General features: G+C 36.4%; 2 protein-coding genes and 1 long non-coding RNA gene across 7 annotated transcripts in view; 2 read left to right on the forward strand and 1 right to left on the reverse strand.

Annotated features, from left to right (window-relative positions):
• Positions 1 to 6,275, reverse strand: part of inha (inhibin subunit alpha) — a 29,499-nt gene extending 23,224 nt beyond the window's left edge. Inside the window, exon 1 of the mRNA NM_001045204.1 lies at positions 5,966 to 6,275. Coding sequence (NP_001038669.1) covers positions 5,966 to 6,275 — 310 coding nt within the window. The remainder of the gene's footprint in view (positions 1 to 5,965) is intronic.
• LOC147843476 (uncharacterized) overlaps positions 1 to 15,721 on the forward strand; it is a 756,120-nt gene that overhangs the window by 67,937 nt on the left and 672,462 nt on the right. The window lies entirely within an intron of this gene.
• spega (striated muscle enriched protein kinase a) overlaps positions 10,270 to 15,721 on the forward strand; it is a 70,288-nt gene continuing 64,836 nt past the window's right edge. For 2 of the 5 annotated variants that reach the window (XM_087255963.1, XM_087255957.1), the window contains exons 1-2: positions 10,431 to 10,571; positions 11,837 to 12,323. Coding sequence is in view for 1 of the 5 variants with exons in the window: in NM_001007109.2 (NP_001007110.2) it covers positions 11,978 to 12,323 (346 nt within the window). In the remaining 4 variants the exon portion in view is untranslated. 5 annotated transcript variants of the gene reach the window in all.

The following is a 15,721-nucleotide window of genomic DNA, read 5'->3' on the forward strand; positions in this document are numbered from 1 at the left end:
AAAGTGCTCTTCAAGACCGCGTCAGCCTACTGTGCACCTCCGGGAAAAAGGGAACGCCCCTCTAGTCGAAGCAGCCCGGGAAAGCATGGCTAACATGTCAGTTTCAGGATCCGTAGTGACAGCGCTCACCTGCCCGGAGGGGGCGAGCAGGTCTGGATCATCATCGGACAATGAAAGCCCACCCTCCGATGCCGCGGTGGACGTCTGGTCTCCGGTGTCATTGGGCGTAAGGGCTACAATCTGTTAGACGGATCGCTTTCCCCGCCCGAAGCTTGGATGGAGCGCTTAGAGGAGCCCTCAGATCTGCCCGAGTGCCCGCTGCAGAGCAGGGGACAACTGGGGTGGTTCGCCCTTTTGCAAAGGCTAGCCGTGATCATTACTGCGCAACAGCCATGGCATCGCAATGACGACATGAACTGCCCGCGAGCAGCGCATTAACATGCTAGACCCCCAGGCATGCAACGCAGTGCCCGTGCCCATCATCCGAGGACAGGAAACCACCGCATCCAGAAACACACAGTCGGAGCGCCGTCCTGAAAAGGATGTGCTGCACGACTGTGTTGCTCTTTCTGTGAAGTTTGCAACTTTATACGCACCGCTCTGGAGGCTCGGACCCAAAGAACGCCAGGCAAGGGAGAACCCAGCTCGACCGTCTGCCGCTGCGTGTACACACTCTGGACCGGGAGAATGCTCTCGTTCACTCAGAATCGCTGGATCACAGCAGGAGGAACCCTCATCGACTCGATCAGAAAGTCTCTGAAGCGAAAAGGATGGCGTCTGCTCGCTCCAGGTGTGCTTATATGCTGGGATAATTGGTAAAGAAGCACACCTGTGCAAGCTTATGCTGCCAATTCATTGCATTCATTGGCCCGTTCAATACTCTTTCAGAAAAGCGGCTTCTGAACCGAATCCTCCCATTTCGTGGATTTTCACAAAGATCAAATCCACTTAATAGCACTGAAGATCCCCAACCCAAGGTGAACAACATTTCAAATCTTCACACAAATAGTCAAATTCACATTTGTCTGACACGTTATTCACATGTTATTTAAGTCTTTTCAATCAGACTTCTTCATAACTGTGGATTTTTCATCTTGTGTTCTTATTTTGGTTTCTTTTGATCATTTAACCAGTTACTTATTATTTGTTTCAACGAGTTATATTGAAATTTAAATTAGGATTCTACAACCAAAATGCTGAAATATTGTTGCTTTTTTAACAATATTGACATCTCTACAACAAATGCTATTTGTGTTTACTTTGAATGCACAGGGACATTTGTAATTAGGTACACACCCACTGTACACATACATTTGGAGTTATGTTTATTTATCTGCACACTTCTGATTATTAATAGCAACCTGTACATATACTTATTTATTGTAAATCTCTGTTCAAAGCTAATACAAGCTGTATATAATTTTCATAGAACATCCATCTGTAAATATGACCATAGTTTTTCTAAAACTGCACTTTATAACTTATATCTGTATCCTGCACTTGCTGCTATTGCACTGCTGGTTAGATCTAAACTGCATTTCGTTGCCTTGCACTTGTACACCTGTAATGACAATAAAGTTAAATCTAATCTAATCATCTAATCTAATTTAACCCATTTGAATGCAATTGTGATTGTCTTTGGACATTGATTCATTTAATTCACTATATTTGCTTACACTGAATATTTTGCTGATTTGTTGTAAAGCTATTTTATTTTGATGTTTCCAGATATTGTGTAAATAACTTGTTTGCTTTTATTTTGTCTTTATCTTGATCATATTTTTAATTACATTAATTTAAGGGCATTTTGCTTGTGGAGAACTCAGACTGACCACATCAATTCTTTGATCAATGACAAATGCCATGTGTTTGTTTTTGGTGTTTGTTGTGCCATTTCACTGTTTTGAAATACAGGATCCATAGAGAAAAAGTTCACATCTTCTGATCTATTTCAAGAGATGAGCAGGGTTTCCCTAAATTCCTCAGCACTTCTTGTGGGTGTATGAAGAACAATTTGCATATAAGCAGTGCAAAACCATTCAATGAAAGCCTCTCAGCAACGACTGACAAACCTTCTACCTGCAACAAGCCTAGACAGGAAGCCCGAAGATGACAGCTGTGATGGTATGGGGTAGATGGAGAGGAGGCGAGGACCCAAATGCAGGAAATGAAGGATTTATTATTAAAAAAAAAAAAAAACTAAACTCAAATCTCCCCAAGAGGGGAAAAAACAACATTATAATACACATTCAACTAGACTTGATTTGGTTCTTTGCATGAAACACTACATTTAACCACTGTTGTAGATCAGACATCAACAGACCTCATATAATATCAAGAGAAAGCACACAATCAACAACGGACCAGCACAGAACAGAGCACACTGGGAGACTAAATAAGAAAGACAAACCAATAAACAGACAGGCGGACAGGTGAAAATAATAATTACAAACAGGATAACAAGGGGGTTGGGACAAGACGCTAGACAAAAGAACACAACCATACCTGTCAACCCTCCCGTTTTTCCCGGGATTCTCTCGTATTTTACAGTTCTATCCCGCTATCATCCCGTAAAGGTATTTTCCCGTATTTCTCCCATATTTTCAGTCTTTTTCTAAACAGCCAAGCCTCCCTGTACGCAACACATACCGCCGAACAGCCAGGGGTCGCCCCATGCTCTATAACGTGAGTCTTCTGTGCTTTCGCTTTATTTAGGAATAAAAACACTTATAAATAAATACTAAAAACGGCACGATTCCATTTCCTTTTGATTACAGGTGCCATCGCCCATCCTATACAATCCTCAAAACATTCATATAATGTTGCATGACTAATAGATGACGTGTTCCATAGTGATAAACAGATGCTGTTTCCCGAACGGATTCTGTACACGCGATTTGAAGAGAGAAAAAAAGTTTGGCTTTTGTGTGCGTGTTTAAACAGACATACACACATAATTAATAATAATCACATATTAGAATGTCCATCTTGGTGGGTTTTTTTTCCAAACACAACTGCACAATTTCTTTTTAAATGAGCATAAAATGTATGGAAAGCAGTCGAATGATTTCATTATAATGTTAGATGTGCGCATTTTAAAGTGACACCTGTTATTTAATGTAAAAAAAAATCTTAATAATTGAGAGATTCATTTGTTGCTCTTTAATTATAATGTATAAGTTATACATTGGAGAAACGGCTAATGAGATTTGATATGTATTTTGATTTGCCAATGTATTTGCTGCTATATAATTTTTTTTCTTTTAGTAATAATAATTTTAAAACATATTACTGACTATTTACCAGTTTATTTACAATGAAACAGCTCCAAATGAACATATTTAGTAATTTGGGGATTTTTTCAGTGTGTGTGTTTGGGGGGGTGGTAGGGTTCCTTATTATGGTGGGCATATGCCTTATTTTCACATCCCAATGTTGATAGCCATGTGCTTACAAACAGGACTAGAACACACAGCCAATGAGAAAGCTCATTGACTGCATGCTCACATATAACAAGATACACGTGGTTACGATGTAAACATGAAACCACGTGCTACACAATAGAACACAAGACACAAGCACACGATAAATAAAGATACCTACCGTGCGCTCACATATGCAATGTGCCTCTTTATGTGTCACAACGGTGCCAGGGGAGGATTGTAAAAGTCTAAATTATCATATGCATTTGTTTTCTATGGCAAAACATGTAATTTTTCACAAAAGAAGGCTTACACTATTCCAAAGGCAGATACTGATGGAATCAGGGCCTGGAGTGTGGACTTTAAGGGTGTTTACGATGTGGTCAAATGTTGATTGGTCAGTTTGAATGTCTCCATATTTGGGCTATAGTCACATGGTTTAGAAAGATACAAAATAGGTGGTAAACTCTGCTCTGTTTCTTTTCTTGGTCTGCGCACACCTGCTCTGCTCCTCCTTTAAATATCTTCTCTGCCTCTTTGAGGCCTACTTGCTCTCTTTGTCTCTCCCTTTCTTTGTCTCTCCTTTTACCTCTGGTAACTTTAATTTTACATTTAAGCTAGGTACGATTATTATCATATGTTTTTATCGGTTCGTATTTTATAATTTTACAGTTATTTGTAATTAATTCAGTTGTAACCACTACTTTTGATATAACATCAACACTTAGTTGCTCCATATTGCAATAAAACACAATCACATAATATCAACACACTCCCACATTTTTAGCTATTAATACTGCCCTTATTTCAGTTTTTTTTTTTTTTTTTTGGTATGAGATTGCAGAAGATTGGTTTGACTAGAAATATACAGTTTTTTTTTCACCATGCTGATAACTTTAGTCACTCGGCAAAACTAAAGTTTAAACCGCTGTGGTTAAACCCACTCTTACATTAAAACCCCATTTTGATGATGCCATCATGTAAACTTCTACAAAGTATTTTACAGTATTTTAAAATACAAAAACACAAGACATTAAAAAATAAAGACATTTTCATAAACCCTATAAAATACAAATGACAAAATACTATTTTGTATGTAAAATACGTACTTTACATGTATTATAATTATCATATATGTGCTATACCTGCTGGCACATATGTGGGAATGATGGGTGGGGAGAACCAGCTCATTTGCATTAAAGGCACAAGCAACAAAGCAAAACAGCCACAGTGTACTCAGACCATAAACTGCCCATATTCAGAAAGATACAATAAATAATCTGATTGATATAAGCTGTAACTTTAAACACATTCTGGAGAAACCGAAGACCTTTCTTAAATCTTAAAAAGGGGTAAAATAGTAGCCCTTTAACATCTTTATTATCTTTATCTTTATTTCCTTGTTTTTATTTTTTTTTCTGAAATCATATCTGAAGATCATTTTTGTGGGTAAATAAATAGGTATAATTACGTATAATTATACTTTTTTGTAATGTCACAATACATGACATTTTACAAACTTTTTTTTTTTTTTTTAAAGTTAAGAGAGACTGAACAAGATAACAGATAATGCCGGGTTTTCACTTTGCCCTTTATATTTGTGTTGCTTCACACCACATGACTTTATTTACTTACTTATTTACTTACTTACTTACCTACTTACTTACTTTAGATGCACCATTTTAATTACGTCAACCACTAGCCATTAGAGTGACAAATAATATCTGCTTGATGTATGCTAACACTTTTTTCAAAGCCCCAAAATAACAATCTACTGCATGCAATTTTCAATTTATTTTACTAACCCTCAACCTAACCTAACAGCCTGGTTGAAATGCAGTTGTAAAGTTATATACAGTTGAAGTCAAAATTATTAGCCCCTCTGAATTATTAGCCCCGTTGTTTATTTTTTCCCCTAGTTTCTGTTTAACAGAGAGAGGATTTTCTTAACACATTTCTAAACATCATAGTTTAATAACTAATTTCTAATAACTGATTTATTTTATATTTGTCATGATGACAGTAAATAATATTTGACGAGCTATTTTTCAAGACACTTCTATACACTTTAAAGTGATATTTAAAGGCTTAACTATGTTAATTAGGTTAACTAGGCAGGTTAGGGTAATTAGGCAAGGTATTGTATAATGTTGGTGTTGTAGTTCTGTAGAAGAAAAAAAATAGCTTAGGGGCTAATATTTTTAACCTTAAAAATGGCTTTAAAAAAATTAAAAGCTGCTTTTATTCAAGTCAAAATAAAACAAATAAGACTTTCTCCAGAAGAAAAAGTATTATCAGACATACTGTGAAAATTTCCTTGTTCTGTTAAACATCACTTGGAAAATATTTAAAAAAGAAAAAAAAAATTCAAAGGGGGCTAATAATTCTGACTTCAACTGTATATACTGAACTGAAGTATATGTTAAATTATTATATAGTGAGCTGATCCATAGGAGTAAAGTATTTTACCAACTATGATCTTGCCAAATCTTTTACACACTCTTTATTTTCATATGCTATCATTAGAGTTAAAAGAAGCTGACCTGAGCTTGGGAACAGAATGACCTGAGAGGACTCCTGATGGTGTCTTCTTTCCACTCTTGTTTCTCTAGTCATTCGTGATGCTACATGGTGCACAGCTCTGTTCCCTGCCTGTCGTGTTGGCAGCTGCAACACTGGCAGAGGAGGCTCATCCAACCCCAAACCTTCAAGGATCCTTCTTTTCAGCCAGCCAAGCACCATGTCACACGGTAATTCATCTCCTTGACAGGCCTGAACCGATGGAGGAGAAAACAAAGCCCACAGCATCAGGGCACAAGCAAATGAAGACAAAGAGCTTGTCCCAGTTAGCATCCTCAAAACTCAACAGAGGTTAAAAGCAGACACTGGAAATTACAAGCGCATAAACGAAAATCGATGTGTATTGAAAGTTTTTAAATATACATATAATGTAAGTTCATAAAGATTTTTTTTTTTCTTGAAATTTTTCTGTTAAAAAAAGAGAGCTCTACAGTAATCCTTCTTCTTGCAGGTCCATGTCATAGTAAAAGAAGTCTGTGATTTTCTATCTTTTCGTTCTTTTTTTTTTTTTTTTTTGCAAGCAAATAGCAATCATTGTTTGGGTTCCTGCTATCACAGAATGGATGGGACAAAACGACTTTTGAGATTACAGTTCTTTCCCTGTTGCTTGGCCTTGGACGGAATTGACACAGTATAACAAGAGAATTTTGAAAAAGATTTTTTTTTCCTAGCAGAAAAAGTACATTTACAAAATTGTATCATGCTTTTATTCTCACTGCTTGGAATTCTTAAAGAATGTTAACCCTAAAACTCTAACTGAAAACTCTGTCATCATTTACTCACCCTACAATTGTTCCAAGCCTATTTACTGGTAAATAAAGATTGGAAACTACTTGATGAAAAGGAAATAGTGAGTATATTGACATTTCTTAGTGAACTATCCCTTAAACTCATTCATTAATACATTTTCTTTACGGCTTAGTCCTTTTAATTATCCAGGGTGCCACAGCAGAATGAAACCGCCAACTTATCCAGCATATGTTTTACACAGCGGATACCCTTCCAGCTGCAACCCATCACCGAAAAACACCCATACACTCTCATTCACACAAACACAATACAGACAATTTAGCTTACCCAATTCAGCTAAACTGCATGTCTTTGGACTGTGGGGAAAATCGGTGCACCTATAGGAAACCCACGCAAACATGGGGAGAACATGCAAACTCCATACAGAAATGCCAACTGACCCAGTCGAGGCTCGAACCAGCGGCCTTCTTGCTGTGAGGCAACAGGGCTACCCAGTGCACCTTAACTCAGGATACCCAAATTAAAAACAGAGCATTAAAACATCAATCACATGAATGTAAATTAAACATGACATCTCCTTTACATTTCCCAGAGATGGGTTGCGGCTAGAAGGCCATCCGCTGCGTAAAAACTTGCTGGATAAGTTGGCGGTTCATTCCACTGTGGCGACCCCGGGTTAATAAAGGGACTAAGCCGACAAGAAAATGAATGAATCTCCTTTACAACTTAAAAGTAACTGAAGTGCAAATTACTTTTTTTTTTTTTTGGTAATCTGTTCTCCCATACCACATGCAAAATAGACTTTTTATATTTAAAAGAACGCTCTACTCTTTTCTTTTTTACCTTTACATTTCAAATCCTTTTTTTTTTTTTGTACTAGTAAACATTTGAGTTTATCCTCTTTTTTTTTTTTTTTTTTGATCCATTCAGTTAATCTTAGGTATTGGCAAGAGCACTTTTAGCTTATCTTAGCATAGATCATTGACTCAGATTAGACCATTAGCACCTCACTCAAAAATGACCAAATAGTTTTGATAACTTTTCATATTTAAAGCTGGACTTTTTTAATTACATTGTGTGATAAGATGAATAGAATATGATAAGTTGCTATTTTCTAGTTCCATTTGGCTAGGAACTATACTTTTATTTCAGTGTAATAATCAAGGGTTTCCTCCTGGTGCTCTGGTTTCCCCCACAAGTCCAAAAAACATGTGGTATAGGTGAATTGGGTAAGCTAAACTGTCCGTAGTGTATGAGTGTGTATGGATTTTCCCGGTGATGGGTTGCAGCTGGAAGGGCATTCGCTGCATAAAACATATGCTGGTTAAATTGGCAGTTCATTTCAATGTGGTGACCTCAGATTATTAAAGGGATTAAGCCAAAAAGAAAATCAGTGAATGAATAATCAAGGAACTTTTCAGTTGTAGCAGACAAAATTATATTATGCCTCACCTGAAAATTGGCTAACTTCTTTCAATATAACCAATGTGACCACCTGCTTGCACAGTGTTACTGGAGTGTGTGCCAGTTGTGCTGAAGCTTACCTAGCGGGGGTATATCGTCAGCCAATAGTGTTACACAGTGTAATACTATTATATATATATATATATATATATATATATATATATATATATATATATATATATATATATATATATATATATATATATATATATATTTATTTATCTTTAGTGAGAAGATATTTCCTAGCTGTTTCAGCTTAGAAAATAACAGGTTTTTATTTTTTTGTCAGTATTAGTACACAATGAGGCGACAAAGTGGCTCAATGGCTCGACTCACAACAAGAAGGTCGCTGGTTCGAGTCCAAGGTGGGTCAGTTGGCATTTCTGTGTGGAGTTTGCATGTCCTCCCTGTGTTTGCTCCCTGGGTTTCCTCTGGGTGCTTCGGTTTCACCCATAGTCCAAAGACTTGCCCTTTAGGTGAAATGAATAAGCTAAATTGGCCATAATGTATATGTGTGCATGTGAGAGTGGATGGGTGTTTCCCAGTACTGGAATGAAGCTGGAAGGGCATCCGCTGTGTAAAACATATGCTGGATAAATTAGTGGTTCATTCCACTGTGGTGACCCCTGATGAATAAAGGGACTAATCCAAAGGAAAATTAGTGAATGAACAGTACACAATGTAATTACAGAGGAGTCAAGCTTTACAGTAAATAGAAAAATAATCAACTCTTTCCTCATTTTGGAGTAAGATGCTAATGGTCTCATTTGATTCAATGATCTATCCTAAGCAGAGCTAAAAGTGCTCCGGCTAGAAACAGAGCCAAAAAAGTTGTATTATTAGCATTTTTTTTTAAAGTGGAGTGATCCTTTACGTTAGTACAGTATGTTTATGTTAACGTTGTTATTATCATTCATTATATTTGATACATTCTCAGAAATAAAGGTATAAAACCTGTCACATTTCACCTTTACAAAATGTACATTTCTGTTGCTAACAGGTCCATTTGTACAAAACGCATTTGTACAAAACTTAAAATGTACTTATTAATGGGGAAAAATAAAAATATGTACCTCATAGTGCTTCAAAAATGTACTCTGAATAAACAAAATTGTATTAACCAAATCCTATTATTCTTTGTTCTTGTTGAGATTTCTCTGAGAGTTTTGATACTAAAACATCTGCTTCCTCACAGTTTGTGAGCTTGAAAAGAACAAACAAGATATTCCATTATCAAAGAGTTGGCCTTGACTTTGCACACACCCCTAGTGATTTGCCTGCATATTGGCAGAACTATTTTGAAGATCAGTTCAGCCAGTTTTACATTTTACTTACAACACCACGTTAAATCATAGAAGATTAACTTAACACAAACAGAATATGTTGTTTTTCCACTAATATTACTTTAGCCACCATTTTATATAACCTATGGTTAATGATTTAATATTTAAAATTTTATCTTTTTCATGAAAAACACCTCAACATTTTCGTGTTTTTGGTGTGTGTCACAGTTGTTTAGACTAAGTTTAGACTAATGTTTTTTGTGGATTTGGTATATGTGAATTTGTTCTGCATTATATTGTCAAAATAATAAAATGTGCATTATCAAGTGCAAAACTTTCCACACTGAGCCAGCAGATGGTGTAGACCAACAAGTAATGCAGTTAGCTTAGCATGAAATTAAAGCAGTTTCAGTCTTATGTATGTTAAACTTCAGAAATGTATGTAACTCTGGTCTTATTTATACACTAAAGTCATTAATAAAATAGCATATAAGTGTTGGGGGTCTGTCTCAGCTCCTAAATATGATCAGGGACCATTTCAAGTGCTAATGAATCATTCAACATTCATTATGTGTACTGATTCCACACACACATTTCATTTCAGGATTTTAGGAGTGTGGAGGCATCTCTCAATGCATGAAACTACTGAACAATTCCATGGTAAAAGCACAAAATGTTTGGGATGACCTAAAAAAAAACATTCAGCCTACCCTACAGTATGCTACAGCTGTCACTTGAAAGCTGGTGCTGCTCACATGTCACCTCTACAGGGATTCTGTGTAGTATAAAGGGCATGGAAGAAAGATAGGGGGAGAACAGAGAATGGAACGTGTTAGATCTTTAAATGACTTGAGCTCTAATATGCACCACCCTACCATCTAGCCAGCAAGGGGCCATGTGATGTGTTGGTAGATTTCTGGAAGAGAGGGTCACAATCCAAAAGAGGCAAGGAACAGTCCATTACCCACTCCTTTGTAAACAGAGACTGATACTGGACTAATACTACAAGATCCTGAGAAGGCTTAAAAATTAAGCTGCAGTTAACGGAGATATTCAGAGACACTGTGTTAAGGTAGGGTTAGGGTTTTTTTCTTGCTTGCTTGCTTGAGATTTACTGTATTACAGTGTAAAAGTATGTGTGTATGTATATGTATATATATATATATATATATATATATATATATATATATATATATATATATATATATATATATATATATATATATATGTGTGTGTGTGTGTGTGTGTGTGTGTGTGTGTGTGTGTGTGTGTGTGTGTGTGTGTATATATATATATATATGTACACACACACACACACACACACACACACACACACACACACACACACACAGATGAAGTCAGAATTAATCTGACTTTCTCAAACCGAAATTGAAAAAAAAAAAAAAAACAGGGAGGGATAATAATTCTGACTTACACTCTATACACACACACACACACACACACACACACACACACATATATATATATATATATATATGTATACATACACACACACACACACACAGACAGATGAAGTCAGAATTCTATAAATATATATCACATATATTATATAAATTCAACGTGTTACTGTTTCGTAATTACTGATTCTTACAAGAAAGTTCATTCAAGTATGAAAGGCATAATTACAGTAGAAAACACTCCTTTGTGGATTTTTAACTGTTAATAAATCATCTAATGAAATTACTGTTAATAAAATTTTGAAAGAGCAAAAGCATGGATTAGGTTTAGTTAAATAAACCCTTGTTATACTGTAAGCCAGCAAAAAAAAAAAAACTTTTACAAACTTCAATAATATTAAAATGTGTTGTTTTCAAATCCAGCCAACATCAACATTCACAATGTTTTTGTGTGTTAATAAACACAAATGCAGCCAATATTGCAATATTTTTAAAGTTATTCAAGTAAAGTTGGATCCATAAAATCTAACAGATAGATAGATAGATGATAGATAGATAGATAGATAGATAGATAGACAGACAGACAGACAGACAGACAGACAGACAGACAGACAGACAGACAAACAGATAGATAGATAGATAGATAGATAGATAGACAGACAGACAGACAGACAGACAGACAGACAGACAGACAGACAGACAGACAGACAGACAGACAGACAGACAGACAGACAGACAGACAGATAGATAGATAGATAGATAGATAGATAGATAGATAGATAGATAGATAGATAGATAGATCAATTAGAGTATAGGGTCATTTAACACTAAACTATAATATTTGTTTGTTTATTTCTACAAAGTTCTGATTGGTTGATCTGTAAATGAAACTTTTAATTCTTCTTAATTATTTTTACAGATTTTATACAAGCTTCATCATGATAGCCTTTGAAAAGCTGTGGAATATAACAACTAAACAAGTCAGTGGCCACGAAAGGATTTGTTTCACTGCAGCGTCAAAAGTTTAACTTCAACAATATAGCTCAAGATAACAATCACAATGAGAAAAGTTACTGAAGAGAAGAGACATTCAAGCTCCATGAATTCCTCGACAGTAGAAACGTCCTTCATCGCAGCTCCCCCTGTATTTCTCCGCAAGCTAAAGTGGGCTGCAGTAGCAGCAGGATGTGATGTCCGTCTGAGAGTGTGTGTGGGAGGCAATCCAAGACCTACACTGCACTGGTACCATAATGATGACCCTTTGGTAATTGACCATGAGGATTATGATGGCTTGTGGATACGAGATTGTCAGCAAGCTGATGGAGGCCTCTACACCTGTGTAGCTGTTAATCATTTGGGTGAAGCCAGAACAAGTGCTGTCCTAGCTGTGCTGGACCTCGAAGAGGGTAAGATGCACTATTTAGTACATTACATGTTCTTGTTTAGACATTTTTGGTCCCTATTAACTTCATATTACAATCAAACTATACCACAATTTAGTTGAAAATGAAACTGGGTCTGCTTGTTTGTTGTGTACTGATATTTAAATGATCACATCTTTACTTATTGAAACTAATCACACTAGCAAAGCAATCACACCAGAGATTTTTAGCTGCCAGTTGTAAACACATTGAGTTTTCTGCAGGTTTAAAATATTTTGAAGAATTTTTGGAACTATATCTATAATTTAAATATAGATTGAAGCCTTCCTTGTGCTTAAAGTAGCTAAATAATAAAAGTGCAGTACATAGAAATGGTATACTATGAGCCTTAAAATCATTTCTGCATTCTTAAGTAAAGACCTGCAAAATCCTGGTGAAGAATTCTAATTTTTCCTATCATGCAAATTTCCCGCTGTAGTTAATTTTTTAACATGAATGAAAGATTTGATTGAGACGAATTTCGCGTGTTTGCGGCAAGCACCTCATACATTTCATGTCATTTGTACGAAGATAATTAAATGTTTGGTGTAAACTCAGCATAAAGCCCACCTTGCCATGTCTTTACATTGTTTTCTATATGTTGCAAAGACACATGGGTAAATAATGAATAGAAGCATGCGTGCAAAAAAGATGTGACATGGTGTGTTGTGTGGTGTGATGTGTGTGGAGCAGTTCTCAGCCAGCCATCTACTCCCAGTGCAACATAATGCAAAATGCAGGATATACAGATTTTTCAATTTATTCATCACTTATCTGAAGAGGCATACGGTCTGTTTAAATGTACCTTTTTTTCTAAGTTTATCATTTATACTGTGAGATATGTTTGCAATGAGGCAACAAACAAATTTAGACTGCTGAGTATATGTTTAATGCATGTTTATGCACCATGTCATATCACTTAGCTCTTATTTAGATTTTTTTTGAGTGAAAGAGTGATGTCAATACACTTTATAAAACTCATCTGTTTATGCAGAGATTAATATTAATTTCTGCTTGCGTTTTCATACACTGAAGCTCTTATACATTAAAACTCTAAACACAGATCTAAACACAACTCTGTTGGTCTCTTTATTGAGTATAATGATCATTTTTGCTATGTTTCACCCAAAATCCAACTCAGCAAAATAGGTTATTCTGGTGGTTTAAAGATAACTCACTCACTTAGATTAAATAAACCTCTCCATCAATCTGCTCAATTTGTTAAAATATTTTTGACAAATAAAGCATGATTATTTTGTGAATTGATTTCAGAGTCACACTGCATGTGTGTGAATAACTGGGAGACAATTTGTAAATTTCAATACTTCCAAATTGAAAGCAAGTACCTCTTCTGTGAGTTACTGCTGTTCTACATCTAAAGTACACAGAGCCACACCAACCACAACACAGTCAGTAGTCATGAGTATGCAGGGTCTTCAGCTGTCAGAACACTTATCACCTCTCACTCTTTCTCTTTTAGGCACTGTGTATCTCGCTCTGTTCTGTTCCATTCCCTCCCTCTCTCTTTCTCTGTGTCTGTCTGTCTATCTCTGGATATTTACAGCCTGGAATGTGCCAGAGCTCCAGTTACAGATTTACTGTTACTCTGTTACACATCATCTTCAATTATAGATGTGGCTGTGTTGGACTGCTGCCTGGGTTTTTAGACCCACAATGATAACAAGTAATCTGAGCATAAGTAATCAGTCCAGAGGTATACTGTATTTTCTGTTTAGTGAATAAAAGATCACTTGACAATTTCAGTTGGAATTTAACTAAGAAAAAATATATATTGACTAACTTATATTTACAACTAATAAAAAGTCAAATAGCAGGTAATTAGAGCTTAAGCAGCAGTAATGGTAGAAAGAATGATTTTTCCTACTACACATTTGTTGCACAGATGGACAGTAGAGCTATGCTGAAGGGTGGTGCCAAAAACATGAATATGCCTTGATGGTAATCTAGTGGTATTAGCAAAAGGCAGAGTGTGAGAGGTCCCATAAGGGTTTATTATATCACTTCAAATAGACCACTGGACTCTCACAACAACATCAGAGACTTCAGAGGTAAAATCCAGTGAGAGAAACATTAGTCAAAAGAAAAAACTTTCCTACTTTTTGGGTAAAATACAAGCTTTACATCACTGTAAAAGGATAAAAAGTGATATACCAGGACTTAAAGCATCAGACTGCAATGATGAGGAAAACATTTGATCAGAGGGTTATTTCAAAAAGCGTGAGGAGGGGATCAGTTATTTATAGGAAAGACAAAGAACCAGGTGAGTTAGATTTGTTCAATTTAAATCTGAATCCAGTTCTGTGTCTTTATGTTGATGCAGTAGCCCTAAGTAACAGTATATATACTATATGTTACTTGAAGTGTGTGTGTGTGTGTGTGTGTGTGTGTGTGTGTGTGTGTTTGTGTGTGTGTGCGTGCGTGTGTGTGTGTATGTGTGTGTGTGTGTGTGTGTGTGTGTGTGTGTGTGTGCGTGTGTGTGTGTGTGTGTGCGTGCGTGCGTGCATGTGTGTGTGAGTGCGTGCGTGCGTGCGTGCGTGTTTGTGTGTGTATACAGTGCATCTGGAAAGTATTCACAGCGTTTTACTTTTTCCACATTTTTTGATGTTACTGCCTTATTCCAAAATGGAAATAAGTCTATGTATTTAATCAAAACTCTACACAAAATACCCCATAATGACAATAAAAGATTTTTGAAATGGTGGCAAATTTATTAAAAATAAACAACCTAAAAAAATCACATTTACATAAGTATTCACAGCCTTTGCTCAATACTTTGCTGTTGCACCTTTGGCAGCAATTACAGCCTCAAGTCTTTTTGAATATGATGCCACAAGCTTGTCACTCCTGTCTTTGGGAATTTTTGCCTATTCCTCTTTGCAGTAATTCTTAAGCTCTATCAGGTTGGATGAGATGTGACAGTATACAGCCATTTTCAGATCTCTCCAGAGATGTTAAATAGGATTTGGGTCTGGGCTCTGGCTGGGCCACTCAAGGGCATTTATAGAGCTGCTGTGAAGCCACCCCATTGATAATTTGCCGGTGTGCTTAGGGTCATTGTCCTGCTGGAAGATAAACTGTCGCCCTAGTCTGAGGTCAAGAGCACTCTGAAGCAGGTTTTCATTTAGGATGTCTTTGTACATTGCTGCATTAATCTTTCCCTCTATCCTGACTAGTCTTCCAGCTCCTGCTGCTAAAAAACATCTCCACAGCATGATGCTGCCACCACCATGCTTCACGGCAGGGATGGTGTTAGCCTGGTAATGATCAATGCCTGGTTTTCTCCAGACATAATGCCTGGCATTCACTCCAAAGAGTTTTGAGCACTGTGCTCATCGTTTACTAACAATTCCTTCATGCTTGGT

This window comes from Danio rerio, chromosome 6 (genome assembly GCF_052040795.2).
Source record: "Danio rerio strain M-AB ecotype USA chromosome 6, GRCz13ab, whole genome shotgun sequence".
Classification (NCBI taxonomy): domain Eukaryota; kingdom Metazoa; phylum Chordata; class Actinopteri; order Cypriniformes; family Danionidae; genus Danio; species Danio rerio.